At 41.2% G+C, this 22899-nt stretch overlaps 2 protein-coding genes across 2 annotated transcripts in view; one reads left to right on the plus strand and one right to left on the minus strand.

Moving 5' to 3' along the window:
- The first annotated feature begins 215 nt into the window (after positions 1-215).
- On the plus strand, positions 216-6812 carry hpda (4-hydroxyphenylpyruvate dioxygenase a). Its single transcript, XM_038709323.1, has 14 exons — positions 216-312; positions 474-500; positions 805-867; positions 2017-2121; positions 2218-2260; positions 2339-2421; positions 3766-3855; positions 3950-4056; positions 4579-4656; positions 4919-5081; positions 5282-5353; positions 5484-5606; positions 5700-5816; positions 6498-6812. The coding sequence occupies exons 1-14, from the start codon at positions 310-312 to the stop codon at positions 6609-6611; spliced, it is 1188 nt and encodes a 395-aa protein (XP_038565251.1). The 5' UTR covers positions 216-309; the 3' UTR covers positions 6612-6812.
- Positions 6813-8182: 1370 nt separating this feature from the next.
- The window catches only part of LOC119895909 (E3 ubiquitin-protein ligase RNF43), an 85499-nt gene continuing 70782 nt past the window's right edge, over positions 8183-22899 (minus strand). Inside the window, 8 exon segments of the mRNA XM_038709322.1 lie at positions 8183-11813; positions 12202-12370; positions 12372-13708; positions 14002-14104; positions 14198-14368; positions 14497-14598; positions 15011-15142; positions 15287-15361. Coding sequence (XP_038565250.1) covers positions 11788-11813; positions 12202-12370; positions 12372-13708; positions 14002-14104; positions 14198-14368; positions 14497-14598; positions 15011-15142; positions 15287-15361 — 2115 coding nt within the window. The 3' untranslated portion in view covers positions 8183-11787.

A 22899-nucleotide genomic window follows, 5' to 3' on the forward strand; every position in this document is an offset into this window, starting at 1 on the left:
TAGAATCGGTGTCTTCATTATTGTTTCCCTAAGCTGAGGTTAATGTGTCTATGTTTCTATAATGATTGAGGACTGATGAGTAATTAGACACATGACTCAGGAGAGATAAACAAACTTGGGCCCCTGCTGTTGAACTTTTTAGCTTAAGAGCAGCAGGAAACAGGGAGGTGGACAAGTGGGTGTAGATCCTAAAGGACCAATCACAGTTGGTCATCAGGTCAGTATTTCCAGTATTTATATGCATGCCATCTGGCTCATTGATTTTATATCTTTCTCTTCTCTGAACTGTGGCTCATCTGCTATCACAGCATGGTAAGAGACTTCACCATTACCAGAGTCAATTATAATGAGCAGGTGCAGGTTTTAGACTTCTTCGCAGCTGAGTAATTCAAAGATCATTGTGTTGACTGTAGGTTAATATGAGCACTTGTAGATGAAGTTATAATGATCTACATATTTTATTTCTTTTTTAGACAAGCTATACAGACAAAGGGGAGAAGGTAAGATTAAAACTGCTTCCGCAGATGGATTTTCTTGACAGGAGTCTGTGATCTGGGATGTAGTTTGATGTGTTAATAGTACTGTTAATCATAACCCTATGGCGTAATGTTGTAGGAATCAATGAATCATTCTAAACATACAGCTAATGTGAGATTCCTTTACAAGGCTAATCACTTAATAACTCTAAAACACACTTAAAAAACACTTAGTTAAGGTTAAGTTGTGTTTCTCTTAAACTGATGAACACTTTAAGTTTTTTACTATTAGCCAATGTAATTCTTCTGTTGTACTTTTGCCTTTTAGCCTGCAAGGGGAAAGTTTATCAGGTTTCATCATCTCACCTTCTGGGTCGGCAATGCCAAACAGGTTAGTATCCAAATCACATCTCATTATTTTCCGCGTAATTCATATTTGAATCAAGATGAACTTCAAGATTCCAGACATATTGCATATGAAGATCTTCATCATGCTACTTTATACTTTTTACAGGGTTCATATAAGTTACTGTTTTGACTTTCAGTATAGACAGAATAAACATACATTTTTTAAATAACAGATACAGTAAGAATTATTGATGAGTTGATTGACAGAATATTTATCAGCCACTATTTTTACAGTCAATTAACTGTTTAAAGTTTTAGTAACGTATGCTGATTCCAGCTTTTAAAATGTGAGGTTTTCTGCTTTTCTTTGTCATGTCTGATAATAAACTTAATATGTTTGGGTTTTGGACTATGTAAATATTTCACCTTCAGCTCTTGCAAAATAATCACAATTTTCTGACATTTAGACAAAAATTGATTGATCAGATTAATCGATGAAACTCAATGTTAGTGGCAGCCCTACCACATTTATACATTGTAAGTGGTTCCCTAAATTTATTTGACATGAACACACACACACACAAACACACAAACACACACACACACACACACACACACACACACAGCCCTTTGTCACTATCTTCGTAGGGAGCCATTTCTGACATAATCCCTTGTCCCTTACCCCTTTACCTAATTGTAACCTGAACACTAAAACCAAGTATTAACCCTCAAAAAGCCCTTTAAACTTGTGAGATCCAGCATTTGGTCCCTCACAAAGCTGTCGGACCCCACAACTATTGTGGATGCCCAGTTTTTGGATCCCATGAATACAGTAAAACAACCTGACACATTTGTTCCTCTATCCCTGTGGGGATACCTCATTGACATAATGCGCCTAACCTTAACCTAATTGTAACCTGAACCCTAAAACCAAGTCTTAACCTTCAAAAAGCAGCCTCAACCCATGGGGACTTCAAATTTTTCCCCACAGTGACACAAGTCCCCATCTGTTAGTGAATTCAGGTCCCCACTGGGATGTAAAAACATGAAACACACACACACACACACAGTTCATTCAATCATTCTGGGTCAACCACAGACCAGGCAACACACAGTCAATACATTTCATCTCACTATGTCAAAGTTCACCAGAAACTCCCTTCCCAGTAAAGACAGTCTGATCCCTTTGCAGGCAGCCTCTTACTACTGTGATAAGATGGGCTTCGAGCATTTGGCCTATAAGGGTTTGGAGACAGGCAGCCGAGAGGTGGTGTCCCATGCAATCAGACAGGATAAGGTATGCAGTTAAACAGCCAGTGCTGATTGAATAAACAGTATATCCATGATCAATGATCCTCCCCACAAACACAACCACCCTCCTCTCTCCTTACAGATAATGTTTGTGTTTGAATCTCCGTTAAATCCTGGAAATGAAGGCAAGTGATGAAAGATGGAATACTGTGAACATGACTTATACTATGTCTGTATTTCAACATGGTTTTATCTTCCCTCAGAAATGGGAGAACACTTGATGAAGCATGGAGACGGAGTCAAAGACATCGCTTTCCAAGTGGAGGACTGTGACTTCTTAATCAAGGTAACAATGATACACAGAAGTATCAATATGCAGCAGTGTGTGCTGATGGATTTATTCACAGTTTATATTTAACTGGCCCCACCCTGCAGATAGACTACAAGCTATTTGTTTGCAAGAGGTAGATGGTATTTGACATTAGTTATGGGCAGTGTGTTTAACTTTTCTTTTGAAACATTTCGTTTTTTGATACACTTCATTTCCCTACATTTCACAAATTTCACAATTTATATACAGTGGTGGAAGAAGTAAGAAAAATTGTAGAAATACTTTGTGACAAGTAAAAGTCCTGTCTTCAAAAGTTTACTGAAGTACAAAGGTATTAGCATCAACATATACAAAAGTACCAAAAGTAAAAGTATTCATCATGCAGAATGGCCCATTTCAGAATAATGTGTATTATTTGACTATTATTAGTGATGCATTAAATAAATGTAGTAGATTGGAAAGTACAATATATGCCTCTGAGCTGTAGTGGAGTAGAAGTATAAAGAAGCAGAAGTAAAAGTACCACAAAACTGTAGTACTTTAGTAAATGAACTTACATGCATACATTTATAACACGATATAATGCTTTTCTAAGACATTCTAACAATTGTTATACTCGCTTACAAACATGCTTTAGGCACTATAGCAAAGTTCCTAATGCATTATGAATTTTTGATGTAATGTTTTATAACTAAGAGTAATACCAGTTTATTTCACTATGCACCAAGAATTTACAACCATTTTCCATAGTACATTATATGTGTTGTTGAGATTGTAATGGGTATAATATTACCATTTTATTTATAGGAGTGTTATATTACTGCGTTACAGCAAAAAGTTACTTTTGATTACCATTGATTTATTTTCTATAAAAATTACTTTTGTAATGCGTTACTCCCAACACTGGTGTTTATATACAGTATATAGAGTGACAGAAGAAGTAAGAGAAGTAACATATTTGGGTTCCAATGAATTCAAATTCACTCACTTCTACGAACTTTGATTTCAAGAAATACTGGCTGATTGTGTTGAAATAGGGGCAAACATGTTGGTGGTGTGACTTTGATGTTTAGTGGCTTATATGAACTCTTTACCTCAGTCAAGGTCAGACTGGAGGTTTGGATAAACCCTCTCTGTTGACCTTGTAGGTGGCTACAAAGATACAGAATCACCACCTCTGTTACACAGAGAACAACACATAAAGAGAAAAGAGACAGAATAAAGCAGTATATCACAGCATTTCTAGAAAGATATTCTGTCTTTAGCCACTGGAGGGCTTCCAGGAGCCGTCTTCAGATGGAAAAACTGTTGTTATGCTCCTGTATTTCCCAACTGATCCCAACACCACTCCATCGACAGACAGCCAAAGAGCGAGGAGCTAGAATCGTGAAGGAACCCTGGGTGGAGCAGGACAGCCACGGGAGAGTCAAGTATGCTGTGGTCCAAACAGTACGTAAAGAGGGGCGCACATTTGAAAGCCTCATGTAAAAACACACATGAAACTGGAAATGAATAATAATTGTGTTCATGTTTTTCTCTCCAGTATGGAGATACGACACACACACTCATTGAGTACCTCAGCCCCTACAAAGGCCTTTTCCTTCCAGGCTACAAAGAGCCTCTCTTTAGGGATCCTCTGTTAGCCAAACTGTGAGTTGCTCAAAATGTTACCAAAATACATTTGTACTGTTTTGTATTAAACTGAACTATCTATTCAAATTTATGGAAAAGAGTTCTATTGATAAAAAGCCACTTGTTGTGCATTTCCAACATACCTCATCAAAATAGTTATAGTGAACTATAATGAGGCTCTAGTTTGACATGCTAAAAAAGGGTTGCTTTATAAATCTTAATATATAATTTCATGGTTTGAATTTGAAAGTTTGTGTATTACCAGTGTCATTGATGGAGGACATTTTACTTCAGTTTCTAGAGTATTATATGACAAATATAGTCACTGAAAAAAAGGCACCCTGATGTGACAAGACAAAGGGCATTTTCAAGATTTCAATATTACTTACGAAATTCATTTTGATCAAATGTTGTTGTATTGAGAGGATGAGTGCTTTACCTGTATGTAACGGGTATTCTCAATTATTTTGCTAAACTTTAATGGAAAAGTGTTTTATGTTTGCAAGAGGTTTGTTTTATGTTTTCATCTTTTCTTTGAAGTCCACCAGGCGGTTTGAGCTTCATTGATCACGTTGTGGGAAACCAGCCCGATGATGAAATGGTGCCAGTGTCAGACTGGTAAGACTCCTGTTAGACGCACGTACACACAGGGAGGACACAGCAGACACACGGGGCAAAAGGACAAGTAAATACTCAAGCGGTCAATCCACCTCTGTCGCAGGGTGAAACGTTAACGCAGTTAATCAAAAGCTGCAGTGCAACATTACTGGCCTATAAAATATTTAAAAAATGGAGATGTATTCAAACAATTCCAAATAAAGTATGACTTGTTCATTTCAGCTTGTTGTCACATTTTTTGTTTGTGCTCTCCAAATTCCAGGTATCAGAAGTGTTTGATGTTCCATCGGTTCTGGTCAATAGACGACAAGCAGATCCACACACAGTACAGTGCGCTGAGGTCCATAGTGGTGACGAACTATGAAGAGACCATCAAGATGCCTATCAATGAACCTGCAATGGGGAAAAAGAAGTCACAAATCCAGGTGTGACTTCATCAGCTCATGGATTAAATTCTATTCAGGCCTTTCATGTTTTGTTACAGTGGGTCCCCAGCAGCTCGAGCAACAGTTGTGCAATTTGGTACTAAGTGAACGAAATGAAAATCTTCCCATATGTGGATCCCTGGGTCAGATTTTGAGATTTGCCTCAGTGCATTTCATGTCCTGCATCTCCTTCTTCACAGGAATATGTGGACTATAACGGGGGACCAGGTGTTCAGCATATTGCCCTCAACACGTCTAACATTATTCAAGCCGTGAGTCTCCTGTGTTTGATAATTGCCAAAATCTCATGTTAACCCACATACTTCATCTTCATCGTCACACAGCCTCTGCAGGTAAAGGCAAGTTTCAGAACCCACTTTTGTTCTGTTTTTGTCTTAACAGATAGTGAACCTGCGTGCCCGAGGAATGGAGTTCCTCTCAGCACCTGACACCTACTACGACTCCCTGCGGGAGAAACTCAAAACCGCTAAGATCAAGGTGAAGGAGGACCTCAACCGTTTACAGGTGAGAAAGCATATTATTTCAGCAAGCCTGAGAATATTTACAGTCTTTTTGCTTGTGTTCTAAAATAGAAACTAAACTTTTTTTCCTTTTAAGGAACTGAAAATCTTAGTTGATTTTGATGACAAGGGCTACCTCCTTCAAATCTTCACCAAACCTGTGCAGGACAGACCAACCCTTTTCTTGGAGGTCATTCAGCGGAACAACCACTATGTAAGTGCACAAATTGCTGGTGTAGCTGGAAAACCGAGGGTAAACTTTTAGCCTTTACGTCTTTCTTATGGGATTTACAGCCCTGTGATCCTGTTTCCTACATTCACCACCTTTAAGAAGCCATGACAGAACACCTGTTTACAGCTCCCACCCAGTGTGAACAGTATAACTGTAGCCCACTTGTAAAAGCTCAGTAAATCTATCGCAGATACAGATTAAAAGGCTCATAGCTTCACAGCGAGGGGATCTTGGATTGGGTTGCACCCTGTGGCACTTAATTTACAACACCTAGCACCCATTTTGCTTGTCAGAACAGGCTTACCTTGTCACTCTTCAGTATTTCACTGAGTCTACAGATGTGAAAGTGAGACACTGAATCTGAACCACAGCAAAGAATCTCTCAGAGTAACCACCTACACTTGATCTTTTGATTATCTATGTATTATCTAATATGTCAATATTTACATGATTAATTTGCGAGCCCCCGGTGAGTACAGCTCTTGTCAGAGGGGAGTGGATGTTTGAACCCTGTCAGAATATTTATCCGCCGTGATCCGACATCAAAGTGTTTAACACCCTGAATGGTGTCTGAGAGAAGATCCCCAGAGACATAACAAATGACACAGAAGAAGGCAGATCTTTGGGTAATTAGCCATCTGTGTGTGTTTTTTCTCCCTCCAGGGCTTTGGGGCAGGAAACTTCAAGTCTCTCTTTGAGGCCATTGAGAAGGACCAAGACGCCAGGGGCAACCTCACTGTGCTGACACCCGAAGGGCAGGCCAAAGCCTTCTACTGATCACCTGACTGCTGCTGCCAAACCACACTTGGCGATACATTTCAGAGGCAATCAACAACACGCACCACAACTACAGTATATCAAACATATATACAGTGTGTTGAATATCTTTATGTGACAAGCTTCAAGTGCTATCAGATATGCTTTAAGTTGTCTGTAGATTGCATGATGTATGTCTAAATAAAAAAAAACTCATGTTCAGGCGGGTTGGCATGTGTGTCTGGGTAAAAGGGGTACACATTTTAAAAGGAATAGTCATTTGGGGAAATATGATTATTTGCTTTCTTGCTGAGAGTTAGATGAGAAGGTCAATACTAACTAACAAGGATTAAACAAACAAGATGTAATGTGTGGAGTGGTGAGTGAGCTGCCGGGAGAGGTACTTTGTTACCTTTGGACAGAGCCAAGCTAGCTGTCTCCTCCTGTTTTCAGTCATTGTGCTAGATTAAGGTTATTGATATGTTTTAAATGCATGAATCTGTTTTCGCAGGTGGAAAAAAAAGTACCTTAGAAAAATGATCCTGGCAGCAGTGGACTTGTAATCTGTCATAACGGCCATTTTCCGACGTACTTTCGGGCTGAAACATGTTTAATTTTTTAAATTTACAAAGCAATGTATTGCTAACAACCAGCCCATAAAGCAGGGGGAGCTGCCCATTGATTTATTTTCTATAATAACACAAGGCTGAAAGAAGAAAGAAGCGGGGTGTAAAGAAGTTGTGGGACAAAAAAACCCTGAAGACTCTAGATGAGGATACAACTAAATGTGGAAAAATCACTGATATGTTTGGTGAATGGCCTGCAGCAGTAGCTTCAACATCTACGGCAATAGCAGTACTTCCCCACAATGCAGCAACAGTTGGACGGAGGAGAGGTGGCTGGCCATGTCCACTGTCAGGCAGAGTATCATGTGAAAGGGAAGCTGAGGAACAGAGTGAGCAGGAGGAGAGTGTAGCTGAAGGAAGCATGCAGGGAAACAGGGACTCTCAGGCAGGGCGCAGGGAGGTAGTGTGTGTGCCATTGCCATGATGATGATGATTCATTAATTTAACGATGACAATAATGAAATAACATAATCATAATGGTTCATAAAGTGAGTCTGTAAGCCAGTGCTGGTGCTGATTCAGTCAGTCAAGGCCTAACAACTTAGCATAAGCTATTTGGCATTGTTTTTGCAGCTTAGCATAGTTCCCTAATGCTGTAAGAACTTCAGTTGACTATTTTAACATAATGTAAACTAGCAAAACATTAGCATTAGCTAAGCAGTGAGTCCATGTCATATCATATCATATTATTAAAATGAATAGGCTAAGGGTTTCCTTGATAAAGATGTGTAGAAAGGCTGAATAACATGTTACATCTGTAGCTCTACTGTGCTAGGATGTGTGCCTGCTTATTTATTAACCTAGTACAGGGGGAATATCTTCATTTCCAACAACAGGCAACATAGTTGTCATATGTTTATTTTCAGGTATTACCATCTGTGAGGTATACTTCAATTTTCTTAAATAATTTGAAACAATTCGACTTCAAGCTGAGTTTTTTACATGTAGCCTGTGGATGTTGTGTACTCCACAGCCACCTCTGATCACCAGAGAGTGCTTGTAGAGCAGGTGAGTACCCTGGTCAACTTTCACTGGTCCACCTGTCCACATCACTTACTATTCAGCGTCCTAGCGCTTTGGGGGAATAATCCAGTATGCATAAGGGGATGGCAGTCGGGGCTGGTCTGGGCAATGTCTGTGTTTGTTTCACAAAAAAAAAAAAACAACCCTGCAAAAACCTTTTTTTCCCTCACTTGTTCAAGTCAGAAACACAGGAGAGAAAACTATTTAGATGAGACTGAGAAAATGGATCACTGAATTTTTTTTCTCTTTTTTATGGTGTAACAGTAATTTTGTGTTCATGAATGTTGACAGATCTGTCAAACCAATGAAACATGATCCACAGTTTAGTCCATATTGACTTCTGCTGTGCCGACTGTGTGAAGACTTATGAAAAAGTAAAAAATGTGTTACCAATTGTAAAAAATTTGAATGTTTAGATTGTGCCTTAAAATTTATGTTTTGAGTGATCCATTTTTTAGCACTGGGTATCTAATTTGTTAGAGTTGTGTGAATTTGTTTTGAAGTTCTGTGAATGACTGAACCTCTGAAATCTAATGGATGTTTACTGAATTTTTCTGAGGTCTAATAAAACGACCATGTTATCTTACGGTAGAAGTTTGAAGAAAGCTGCTTTTTGGAGTAAGTTTCGGTAACTATTCCATTAACAACACTGGCATGCAAGCACAACTCATACGACACAGTGGGAGTTTCTCTGGATTCTCATGCAGAATAATGCATTCAGCACAGAGGTTTTATTTCAAAATAATTTATTTGCATATAATTGGAATGAAGACAGGTTGATACATCTGTGGTGACACTGGTCAGTTTCTATATAGAAACATTCAGTCTATACAGAAACCACTCTTTCAAACCTGGACAAAAAGGATAAATATATTAGTAAATAAATATATTAGTGACATGTCACTATATTGAAATGTTCTATTATATATAAAATACAACACTATTTCATTTCTGTTTTTGTTGTTCTCTTTTTTTGTACACAAAGTATCCAAAATATACTGACATATCCCTTAAAGTTCTGGAGGGATTTTACTCATAGAAAAGGCAGTTTCAGCTCACTATTCTTGCAAAATATAACAAAACAAACACATAAACAACTCAAAGAAAAAGATCTTGAACAGGATTAAATCAAATCAGATATTCTGCAGCATCCCTTAATGCTATTTCTCATGTGCTGGTGGTTTTGGGCTTGTCCTTTATTAATACTACGAGTTTTATGTTGTTGTTTTTCTAAAATATAAAATCTGCTTAAGCCAAAGTGCTGCTTGTAATTCAGTCATTTCCATGTCACTTTCAGAGACTGTTTTGGGCACGAAAAATACCAGACAAGGAAACCCAGATACTTGAGCTGGAAGGCGCTGTGTTGACACATTCAAAGTGAGGTATTAGTAGAAGGGACGGCAGTAGAAAACATCTGCATGATTGTCTAAAATATTGAGTCCAAAATGATTTCCACTTCTATTCTGGCATGTTCTCACTTGTCAATGAAAGCATGTTTAAATCTGAGCTTAAGGAAAGGGTTGAAGCAAGAAAAAAAGGCACAACACATACTATGTTAAAAGTTCCCTGTGTTCAGTATTTGGCCTCTTTGGTTAGACAGGTAAGAGCTTAGTGTGTTGGGAGGTTCCTGATATAGGATTATGAACCGTTGCTGAATGAATAAGGCACAGATAAGGCTTTAGTAAGTGCTACTGGTTACATTGCAATACCCATGAGCTCTTTGTCTGCTCTTTGTGCTAAGCTAAAACTGTATCTGAAGTCTGACAGCTGAGAAAGTCCACGCTAATAACAGAATACCTCTGATGTCGGATTATTTAGTCTAATACATGCGAGCATGGAAGAAGTCTGTTAAACTGAATATAAGAGAGCCATGTTTGTTGGCACAATGAGGTCGAATTTCATCTACAAAATTGTATACTGTAATTTTTTTTGGGATATGAACACAATTTCTGTCCGACAGTCTGTCAGAGTGGCTTAGTGGGAGAAAAGGGAATAGTAGGTAACAAAGATTTAAACTGTGATTCTGTCATTTGCAGTTTTGAGAGATGGTTAAACATTTTAAAAAAATTATTTGAGTTTGGATATAAGGTGGATCTTCCTTCAAGTGCTGTAAGCTCAAAAGCAGGGACTGGCAAGGCACATTCACCAAGATAGGATTTTTCATCAATTTGGGTCTCATTACTGTAACAAAGATGAATTCTTCTCATTTTTCCAGTGTTTGATTGTTCCTGAGATATTTCTCAGATTGTAGCCATTACAGTTGGAAATCATGGGAAAAGCCCACCAAGCTTTCATCAAACGGGTGCTACTGCAACCGACAGCGCTGATGCTTGGGACTGTAAGGTCTACCTAGCATGGCTTTACTCCAGGTATATCATTAAATACTCACTATCTCTTTTCTGTGGCAGCAATGTAGAACATTGTTCTAGAGGTTTAGTTGCTGAAGGACAACGGGGGGGGGGGGGGTGAATTACCCATTAAAGGTGCAGAGGATATGTCATCCTTCTGATGAGGCCTGTTCACTTTGCACTGATCAGGGGGTTTAAACAGCACTGAGGTCAAACATGTGAAGTGACCACTGGCAAGAGAAATGACAAGAAAATAGCTTGTAATGACAACATAATTCAGTCAAACTGGTTCATTTTAAAAAGTGAAAAAAAAAAGAAAAGAAACAGAAAATGATCTAACAACACAAACAAACATTTTGAAAACAGCTGCCATCAATGAAATAATGAAAACAAGGCCCATGCAAGGCTCAGCAACCTCAGTGAATGCTCGTTGTTTGAGGGGCTGAGCATCAACCTTTCTCTCCATTTGGACAGGTCTAACGTTTTGTTGAGTTTATGGGAGCTACATGGTTTTGACAAAAAAAACCAACACTACAGCAGTACCTTTAAAGACCCCCTGTGTTAGGCGTGTTAAGAAATCTGAGCTGAGGTAGGCTGGAGAGAAAAGCTTCTCTCAGCTGAGACTGGACTCAGCGAAGGAAGAGAAAGATCACGCAAGTGACAGTAAGTACCTCTAAGATAAATCAAGTTCTTTTGTAATAGAGCAAGAAATGCAGTGAAGGAGTCTCACTTCATGAGGGCTCAACACCCTAAGCAAGGATCATTCGTTAGTTGTCACTAAGGAGCATGGGAACTTGTGGTATCATGGTATCATGTTGGTAATGAATATTCTTCCTATAACTGACAAGGAGAAAGACAGAAAAAGTATTCCCCAGCAACTCCCCGTCTCCAAACATTTCAATCATTCAATATATTTTGATGTACAATATTATGAAGGGTTTGGCATTATTCTCAATGAAAGTTTTAGCTTAATTTATTCACAATAATTTCAGTTTTAATAATAACATAACTAACTCAATCTAACTCAGCTGAAGGAGCATTTCAGCATGTGAGCTTTGAATCTTGGGAGAAGCTGGGGAATCGTCCGAGCGAAGGCATTGCTGGTGGAATTATGTGGAAGACATGAGAGCGAAAGCCAGTGAGAGGCTTGTCCATTCTGGCTTCTGTGTAGCAGCGTGATAATTGGGATGCAACAAGTTCTCACACACCAGACTCCTCTTCTGATCCTGTGGATACAAAAACAGCTCAAGTCACCTTCAAAATATAATAAAAAACACAAAGTAAAAATAAATAAATAAATAAATAAAAATGTTACGCAAAGTCCAAATAGATCATTCCATTTTTTTCCCCAGGGCTTATTTTTGTATCTTCTCCATCATTGTTATTGGGAATAAAAACAGTGTTCTCACCAAATCACTGGCTGAGATCTGAGAACACAGCAGCAGTCGTCAGACTGCTTATGTTTCTTGCTCAGTCTGACTTGGGTACAGCATTATCACAACCAACAGAAATGATGGGCAAAACTATGAGATTAATAAACTGAGAATATTACTTTTAATATTTAAGATCAAATGGCTGGTCATGTTTTCAAAGATAAACAAGTGAAACACCCACCCTGATTGTGGTGTAATGTTTGGCAGTACAAACAAATGTCTGTGTTGCGGTCAGCAGCAGGGCCGTGGTGGAACCTGCAGGGTGGCCTGTCCATAGAGGTCCCAGGCCCCAAGAGCTGAGGCTCTGAGTGGGCCTGCTGCACCCGCTTTTGCCACACAACATGGGCTCCGGGCACAGTAAGGCCAGTCCTCCATACCTCCAGAGTCCAGAATTAGGGGCACAGGAAGCAAGGCAGGGTGCAACTCAGGAGGAGAGCAGCAGAAGCCCGGGCCCTGACCGTAGTGGATGTGGATGCTTCTGTCGTCCTGCAGATCTAAGCTCTGGTGGAAGCGAACAGAAGGGCCATCATGCACACAGCCACCCACTCGCCCAAGAGGAGCGGGAGGGTGTCCATGTCCCTGGTGGCAGCAGTGGGGTTGAAGTTGTAAGGGGATTGGGGACACCAGGACAGGTGGTCCTATAGGGCTACTGGGGTCATGGTCCAGACACTCTTTCCCAGGACAGGGCCGATCTGTGGGATCTGGCTTTGGGCACTGGCAGGAACTGTGCTTAGGAGGGCACACAGGTGAGTCTTTGTCCAGCACAAGAGGAGCGGGTGCAGCTGCAGCAGCTGCCCCCTGCTCCTCGTCTGAGCCTCTGCTCAGGCCCTGGCTATGCTCCCCCTCCTCATAGTGGTGGTGTCTGTGACGGTGGAAGTGGATGTGGCTGAACACAGTCTGCGGCTGTTCTTCAGGGCAGCCCGCTTTGTTCACAACAGAATCTAGAGATCTGGGCCGGGACTGGGCACAAGCCTCCAGGCTGTTCCTGCGGGGGGCGTGCCCAGAACCTGGCCCATAATACACAAACGGATCGTAGTCACTGCTGAGAGAGCTACGGAAGGTGGACCAGCTGCCATAAACCCCCTGCAGGGACACGTCAGTACAGTTGAGAACTGAGTCGCTGGAGGAGCCATGGCATGGCCCTGAGCTGGAGTCACTCGCTGGCCCGTCAGCCAAGTATCCGCTGCGTTCTGTGTGGTAGCTGCCACCGGAGCAGCTGCCATCGTCTTGCCGGCTGTGGGCTGGCGCTCCGCGGGGCTGTGGTGTGACATTGGCAGTGTGGTGCAGTCTTGAGCTAGACACACTGCGCTGGGCTGGACAGGATGAGCGATAGTTGTGACAGGACCGACGGGGCGTGTAATGGTTGGTGGAAGTCCTACAGTTACCTCCAATTCTGTGGGGCCTTCCGGGAACCTCTGCAGGAAGGTGGTACCCACAGCCGGAGCCAAGTGGCCTGCTGGTGAGGAAACGCAGAGTTTGGGTGTCTCTGGGAGAAGAGCCAGTGTAGTGGCCCAGAGAGGGATAGGGTCCAGAGGGTCCACGAGGATAGTGGGGCCTCATAGAGAAGGGGATGGCATGCTGGGGGAAAGGGTGGTTGCGAGGGCTGCTGTAAGGCTGAGCGTGCAGGAAACCCTGGCTTTGCTCTGGACTCTGCTGGAGTCTGTTCCTCTGGGGCTGTCGCTCCATCCCTGTGGACCACAGCAGCAGTCAGAACATACAGAATATTGCAGGGTTGTAATTACTACCAGTAACTTCTATTTAAAGAGCACTTATCATAGAAGATTCAAAAAGGAGTTTGCATTGTGGACTTTGACAACGGTCACAGAATGGAAAAAGTCATCCACGGGTTTCCAGGTGGTAAAAAAAAAAAGGTCTTGATTTTGAATGGTCTTTGCGATTACTGAAAAAAAACTTCATAACAATCTTAACATGTTTAAGTAGAAGAAAAAAGAAATTCCTTCACTTTTACGCCTTTCCTCACCCATGATGTTGTGCATGCAGAGGGGACAGGTGCGGTGCTGTAGCAGCCAGGGGTCGACGCAGTCTTTGTGGAACTCATGAGCACAGGAGATGATCCTCAAATGCTGGGATAAAAATGAGACAGCAGTAGATTAAAGAGGTGGCAAGGACAGATAAACCTACAGACACAGTATGTTCCTCGCTCTTTCTCCTCTTACCTGCCCGTCCTGGAACTCCTCCAGGCAGATAGCACAGACAGGGCTCGAGTTTGAGCTGCTGGCTGACCCCCAGGCCGCGCGGTGGCGCTGAGAGCCTGAGCAGCCCTGGGAGTTGTAGGTTTTGGTCTCCAATCGACTGATGGCCCGCATGGTCTGCTGATGGACAGAATCCTGCGTGCACAAGAAGCAAGGGTTATAAAAAGATCAGCTGAGCTGAGGATCCAAACTGAATATGAACAAATTTACACCCTTGTTTCAATAAGCTTTAAACTTCTACAAATGTTGTTTTTTTCACTCACCCAGGTTCTGTTGGACTTGCACTTGTAGCGGAAGGCGAAGATTAGGACAATGGTCAGAATAGCGAGGACGATGGTGAGCAGGATGCCCACATCATAATGTGGCTAAGAAGAGGAAAGAAGAGAATTTCATAACCAAACTAAATTATCTTACATTTAAACATTATGTACCTAAAGAAACAAGAAATCCTGTCAGAAATTCATATCAAAGTATAAGGCATAGCAGCCATATCGTAAATCAGTGACTCGGTCTTTCACAACTTGTAAATGTTTTGAAGACTTTGGTGAGGCTGAGGGAACCCGTGCAGTGTTCATGTCCATGGGCCCATGGGTATCATAATCCACATCTGTCTCCCACCCTCTCCTCTCTACACTGTATGGTCCTTTTGAGTGGAGCTTTCATACGACTTCCTTTCAGTCCTTCTATTTCCCAGAAGGGTTGCTCTTCTTCTAGCCAATGAAAGGAAAGTCAGATATGTGTGTGTGTGTGTGTGTGTGTGTGTGTTCCACTGCTTACCCATCTGGGCTGCTCCATGATCTCAATCCGAACTTTGGCCTCCTCGTTCTTGTTGACCAAACCCATCAACTCCTCAGCATCCTCTGCCTCCACCAGGACGACTGGACGGGGAAGGGAGTCTGTTTCTCGCAGCTGTGTGTGTGTGTGTGTTGTGCAAAGGATGGTAATCAAAACAAGAAGACAAAGACACAGAAATATGAGTGGGACAATTTCTGTGTGCTTTTGTCTCACATATTTTATGAATTGACATAACTACTGCGGCGCCTGCACACTCACCTCAGCAGCAGCATTGGCATCATCACTGACATCAAAGATAACAGCCTGAGCTCCTTTATCCAGTGCCATGCGAGCCTGAAAAGAGACCACACAGGAGAGACAACAGTTAAAAACTCACACACACTCAGCAAGGTGTCATACTAGGACATGTTTAGGATAGTCTTGCTTGATCTGAATAAGGGATAAAAATGACATATTCAGTAGGAAACAGAGCACACCACTCCTTCAGAGGTCACTTATACAGTGGAAAGTTCATGTACATATATAAAACCATACCAGTTAATTTAGTGTCTTAACACATCACTAGGTGGCAGTCATGCACTGAGCCTCAGGCCTCACAATACAGACTAAAGTACAGCTCTTCCTGCTACTTTTCCACCTGACTCTGGATGCCACACACTGACTAAAAAGTGTGTTAGCAGGAATCTGAAGGCAGCACCATGAATCTGTGGCCTGATCTAAACTTATTTCTAATGTTGGAGAGTGTTTAAATTATTTGATTGAAAGATTGAAAAGAATGACAGAAGACGGGTGGGGCAGCAGCTACACGTGCAAAAAAAAAATCTGAACAAGCATGGTGGCACATCAGTCAACTTTTGACCAGTAATTAGCACAAGGCAACAGACAGATAGGGGTCGAAGAGCACAGTTTTTTTTATTATTATATTATTAACCTTCATTAACTTACATGAGTCTAATAATTCTCTGTGGTCTCATCACAACGATTACATACCAGAAGTCATGATATATATATATATATATATATATCTTAAAACAATGATTAAAGAGATCACATGTAACATTTTCTTGACAAAAACTGTGATGTAGCCAATTACCACAATTAAAGAGTAATGGTAAATTAGCTCTCTTAGCTGTGTTTGAGTCGACTAACTCAATTATGTCTACAGAGCAATAAAATATCTATCAAAACTTTGCTAACATTTGCCACCGTGAGCTGCTGGTCATACCAGACCAAGTAAAGCTATAGAATCAAAAGTATGTGAAAGGATAGTCATTCAGTGCACAATAGTGATAGCAAGCCGAGAGCTACTCTAAAAGTCTGATATGCAAAAACCTCCTGCAACACTAGTGCTATATCAGATTCTCCATATTTATTTAAAAAAACAAAACAAAGGACAAGTTGTTAAGAGTGAATTATGTCATGATGAGCATTTAGGTGTATGGTGGCTGGCTGATGGTTATGATTTCAAAACGTGAATAATGTTCACTAATAGCTTGCTAGCACTTTGACGCACATTAAAAGTATAGAGATAATGTCTTTCCACAAGCTGTAGTCATTATGTGCTTTGGGGTGTGTGTGTTTGTGTGTGTGTTACTTTATGTATGTACTACCACCGGGTCTGGGTTGACCTGAAGTGGTCTTTGAGTGTAGGTTTTTCTGTGTTTTTTTTGTTATCAGCATGCTCTGCAAAAGCCCAGAAACACTTTTTTCCCATGAGCATCACCAGAAGACAGCGAGAAAACAAATAGCAGTCCTTTCATCAATATCTCATCACATGCTCTCAAAGCATCTGGCATCTGCCAACGCTTAATGAGGAGGAGACACAAATTTAAACACCTAATCACCGGGTCAAACACAACACTAAATAGTGATTTCTAGCCTACCGCTCGCAGCCCAGGGCAGGAAGGAGCGCGCACACACACACACGCGCGCGCTCACAAAAGAAATTCAGGTAAAAGCATCACTCAGTTTAGCCATTAATCAAGTTAATGTGAAACCTCTTTTGTGGAGTGGCAGCATTGATCACTTCAACACTTCAACAGAGAAAGTCAATGCTTGGTAAGGAAGAAACAGACTTTTCCTTTGTCTACTCAAAATGTCAGAAGCATAAGCAGTAGCACCTACATTTATAATCCTTATTCCTCAAAGCACACTGCAGAACATGAATTAATATGGAAGATTTAGTTGGACTTTAATATTTGTAACCCACAGAAGACAATCTACAAATGTGTACAATGATGCGCAAATATTTCACTATCTGCAAATGTGTATTTTTACATTTGTGATGTATAAAATCATATCCACAAAAATACAGAGTGATGCGTACACACCAAACTGTTTTTACACATTTGCAGATTACTTCGTGTGAATTTGTGGATCATATTACATTTGTAACTTCATTTTTACACATCTGTGTAATTATGTCCAATGTGTACTGCGGAGATCTGTAAAAAAATATATATACAGAAATATCACACGATTTGCAAATACACACAATTAAATCTGTACAAAGATCTTTTTATTTCACATACAATGTGTGATTTACGCATTTGTGGATCCATTTCTACACACAAAACTGTTTTTACACATTTGCGGATTGCTTCCTGTCAATTTGTGGGTCACGTTACATTTGTAAGTTCCTTTTTACACATTTGTGGAATTTTATCCAATGTGTACTGCGGAGATCTGTAAATAAACATATACACAAATATCTCACTACCCAAAACATGTATTTTAAAAAGATCTTTGTACAGATTTAATTGTGTGTATGTATGTGTGTACAGTATGTGTGTGTTTTTCTGCACATTGAATCATGCAGTTGAGAGTAAACAATGTCCCACAGAACCATTGGTGGTATTCAAAAGGCCATAGTATGACGGTCAGAAAGAGGGTAAATAAAAAATGAACACATCCCTTTGATCTGGCTTCCAGCTCTGGTGCAACAGCCTTTCCCCTGTTTCATCAGAACAGTAATTGTAGTACGTGCATGGGCCTAAATGGGGTGCGGTCAAATAGGAGCCGAAAAAAAGAAAGTAAAGAAGCTGGATCTTTGACATGTGGGAATTTGCTTTACCTGGGGTTCAAAAGTTCCCTACGAGGCACTGAGCCCTCATGTCCTCTAATCGTGGCAATAAATGCAGGGAAGCCCGCTCTTGTGGTCCAACACACACACACACAAACACAAACAAAGACAGTCTCCAACAGTTCAATCATATTTTATAAATATTTCTCCAATGACTGCTGCTTTGGCCTTATTATATCTTGTTATTAATATTGTTAATACCACAATGTGGTAGCTGAGCCATACGCCACTACTGAGCCACAGACCCGGAAGGGGCCTGAGAGATCTCATTACATGAATAATAGGAGATATATTTAACCTTTAAGCTCTGACGCTAACAAGACAGTTAAAAGGACCGACAGCACAAGGGTTTCAACATCTCCATATTTGTTATGGTCAGAACTGAAACAGACATCACTGCGGTTAGGTAAACACCCATCCTCATGAGGTGCAACTTGACACGTGATTAAACACTACGTTGCAACATCGGAAATGACTGTGGCTCAGAATTACACAGTGAAGACGTCATCACTGAAAAATAAAAAACAACGTTCAGACCGCAATAGTCTGCTTCTACATTTAGCGCCGCTTTGGTTGTGACGGAGGGTGTCAGCAAACACGGACAACGTTTCGCTGTGTTTTGTGAAACAGAATGGAACCTGGTGTGGAGAAGGGCACAGATCCAGAAAGGGCCACTGTGAGGTCACAAAGGCACACCAGCAGGTTTGCACTGAGCACAGACAACCCATAACTTATGACTTATCAAGGTTTCTTACATCCATTCAGCTATGGTGACCCACCGTGACATAAAAGTGTCAATACAATGTGAAAAATTACTACTTAGTCTAGGCCATGACAGTGAGCCACCCTGAACAATACCAGCACCCTGAAAAAAAAAAAAGTAACTTAAACTTAAAGTCACTATGTGTAGAAAATTTACCAGTAAATCATAAAAATACACTCTAGCTATGTCTCAAATCCATACAGAAAGTACAATGTACTAATTATCACACCATACTGTTGTTGCATTTATGATACAATAAATAAATGTAACTGATCTTTTCCTTCAAAAAGGACGTTGCACATGCCACCGACACCAATCAAACCAAACTGTATCACAAACTGTATCACCCCCAAACCTAATTTGCTTCACATTTGCTCCTTTAAGTCTTAGTTTGAGAGACAACAGTGTACACCAACAGCATTTTATATTATACTGACAGCAGTTTGGTTGGAGAATTGGGTATGTTACACTCGTAGCAGCTAATGTAACCTTGAGCCGCTAGCCTCAAGAAGAGATGAGGAGCGGGCTACAGATAACATGGTGAGCTCACCCCCAGATTTCTTTCATTTTCATAGTCTTTAACCCCAACACTTTGATTTATTCATTCATTTATCAGACTTCACACAGATCCTTCTGGAGCCACAAAAGGCTTTATACAACCTTTTTCACATATGCAGTGGTACTCCTCAAGACCTGTAAACAGTCCTTCCCCTTTAACTAAAACCTCAACAAAATTAAACTCCATCCATTGATGAAGGCCACGACCAGTATGGATGAAAGCTCCATAAAAACCAAGTAAGCACACCTTGAGATAAGACTTTTTTGTCTAACTGCTTACAGTCAGTCCCCCCTTCTCTGTGAATAAGGAGGACCCTAAGATCCGGTCGCTGAAAACACCACGTATAGTTTCACCAATATTATCTCTCGCTACTACAAACAACATGAAATAATGTTTGTGACAAAATCACAGTCAAATGAAAGCTACTATAAATCACATAAAAAGTCTACACCTTTACTTGGCTTTAAATTGTAACACGTACTGCAGCTGACAGGTGGAAATGATTCACCCAACAAACAAATTAGAAATCTACGTTCTACCTTACTACGATTGGAGTGGCACAGCGGTATTAACCACAGTTCAGCTTGCATAAACACCAGATCAAGTCAGTGATCTGCCCTCTCCAGCATTGGGTGGCCTGCTCGGGGCCAGCCAGTGCTGTCTGTTTACATCCCTGGCGGAGTGCGGTCTCTGAGCCAGGCCTGGCACCACATCATGTGTTCTCAACGGGGCAGAAACAAACTATGCTGCTCTGATGTCTTTATTTCACATAAGGGCTGTGCCAAGGTTTTTCCGTTGCCTGAGAAGAACCTTTGCCTGTTAATGTCCCAGTGTTTGTCATGAGGTTTAATGTGACACAGCTAGGCCTATTCAATTCGGAGGGCAAATTGTCTTCATCTGCAGCCATATTCTAACGTAATGAGGGAAAAATCAGAGGGCAATAATGAGAATATTACAGACAGACATAGACACATTCAGCCTCGCCATGGAGAAACATCTGCTATATTAGTTGGACATCTATGATTACAGATCTATATTCAGAGTCAAAGTGTGACTTCATAACCTTTGACTTTTGACAGCAGATTTTATTTAACTTTCTGCATCAAAAGGGGGCAGTTAGTAAGATCTTTAATGTCATTCATATATGCAGCAGAGAGCACACAGCAACAACACATTTGGCTGAGCAAGACATATATTCAATTCATATATTGAGACATCCATGTCTTTTCATGTGCCAGTAACAAGAAAAAAATCATACCAATGAGTGAAAGTGAGATAATCTTGTTCCAGAAGTGACATTTTCTCTGTTTCAGAAATTTTAGTTTAGTTTTTTTTAGTTTGACAGAACAAGGCACAAGAGCACTAGTAACAAGTGACACTTTTACTCCAGTTTTCTTTCCTTTTGTTTCAAACTATGACTTATTGACTACGTAAGGACACACATTTTTATCAGTGCAACCAGCAAGTAAGACATTTCAACCTCAGCTTAAGCTAATTAGTTAGCATGACTGTCCTTACAGTGAAAATCTTTAATACCATTAATTACACACCACCGCACACTCTGCCATGAACCTGGTCTCTGATAACCCTTTCCCGCCATTTTAAAACATAGTACTCAACTCTACTTAACTCAATCTGACTTGTCTTTTCCCAGCGTGACTGTGCACATCATTCAGCGCATCAGTAAATTATACCATGGAATAATATGTGTGGGAATGAGGAGTGAGAGTGAAAGAGGTAAGGAAAAAAGAGAAGGACAGCGAGGGAGAGGAGTGAGGCGAGCAGGCTGCGCTGCTGCTGCATTAAAGCGTCTAATGACAGAGTACAGAGCTCTGGGCCTACAGGTCTGAGGCAGACTCTCTGCTCTGTCATTTCTCCTGACTGGCACACTGGAACCATTACTGAGGCTAAATGAGGAGCAGACAGGGGCGAGGGCCCGGTGGTGATAATGGGGAAGTGGGGGGCAGAAAACAGGTGCAGTCTACGTTGATGTTATGGACATCCAATTTATTGTAAAGTATTACTTGACCCTCAGAGGAGGAGAGCATCACTTAAGTCAGTAGAATTTCCTCATCTGGGGACCATGAATGTAATGTAAGGTGAATGTAAAATGTAATGGCAATGGCAACTCATCCAACAGAGAGGGATATATCAGTCTGGACCAAAGTGGTGAACCTACTGGCAGACGTTGCCATCTATAGAAGACCCGCTCAGCTAGCTTGGTTAATAAAAATGATCACTGCACAGCAGGCAAACTTGTGATTGCTCAACTAAAAGTGTTCCGAAAATAAACATTACTACATCAGCTGCACATACGTATTAATTTAAATTTAAATTTAAATGATGTTTAATGGTGTTCTCATGTCGGATAATGACTTCTAATAGCCTTGCATGTGTAAGTGACGTGGATCAAGCGTGTTCTCCAAAAAAGCCAAGTTCAACAGTGGTATCATTACTTTACCCAGATGCAGATGGTCTGTAGAATTGCCATTTTATTTTCATAGTTGCTACCTATAAATAAAGATTCCAACAAAAAGTGGTCCTCGATTTGCTTAAACATCATTTGCTAAGAACAAACTGAGCAACATTAGATAAGAGACAGGAAAATTGAAATTCTCCAAGTGACTACATTCCTTTAATTTCTATTTTTCCTGTACACTTTAAATGTTGACATAGTTTGGTAAATTACATAAAAAGTAACCCGAGCTGCACGGATTTGATTTAAATGGTGTTTACCTAGCTTTGAAGCTGTATATTTAAGTCTAATTGTGTGTGAATAATTGCTGTATGTGTGTGCCGTGTGATTGCCGGGTGCTCGCCACCGGCTGAGCGCGGTAGCTGAGTTGGTTGGAGGAGGGAAGGGTGTGGCCCTGCTGGGTATCCATTACTCACAGGGGTACTTTGATGTGGGGCCACTGGGGGGGGTGGCGGGGGGGGTCAGGAGGGGCAGGCATGTCAGGGCAGGTGAGCAGATTCTAAGCTCTCAGGAAAAGTATTGAGCCTGAGGGGGTGGGCCTGAATCACACACTCCTCCTCCTCCCCCCTCCATTCATCCTGGCACACACACACACACACACACACTCTAAATCCAGAAGCTGGGCTTGGCCACCTTTCTCGTGCAGAGGAGAGAGACACTGGAAAAAGTTATGAACCTGATCTGCCTGTCTGGAGGTAAGAAAGGTCATCTAGAGAACGCACAGTATTGAAGCGCAGCCCGCCCTCTCTCTTTCTCTCTGCACGTCCCTTGTCTCTTTGCCCCTTCTCGTTAGCACGCCCTGGCTAAACTGTGACACAGCACACATTTGAAATGCAAAGGACAAGGTGAGCGAGAAATACCAATTCCATCTGATACACTATCGCTCGCTAAACACATCCTCTAAACATCAAAGAGCCGGGCAAAGAGCGCCTACAGCCTGAGGGGCAGATGAAACTGATGTGGCCGCCAGTGACGGCCATAATGGTGGAGC

The sequence above is a fragment of the Micropterus salmoides genome, unplaced genomic scaffold (assembly GCF_014851395.1).
Source record: "Micropterus salmoides isolate LMB-PRFRI ecotype aquatic unplaced genomic scaffold, ASM1485139v1 Ms_hic_scaffold_9, whole genome shotgun sequence".
NCBI classification, from domain to species: Eukaryota; Metazoa; Chordata; class Actinopteri; order Centrarchiformes; family Centrarchidae; genus Micropterus; species Micropterus salmoides.

Bases quoted from the DNA above. Each gene is read 5' to 3' on its own strand.
- hpda (XM_038709323.1), top strand. The intron at 2,261-2,338 runs GCAAGTGATGAA...ATCTTCCCTCAG, and splicing joins GTTAAATCCTGGAAATGAAG to AAATGGGAGAACACTTGATG. The intron at 2,422-3,765 runs GTAACAATGATA...CTCCATCGACAG, and splicing joins ACTGTGACTTCTTAATCAAG to ACAGCCAAAGAGCGAGGAGC.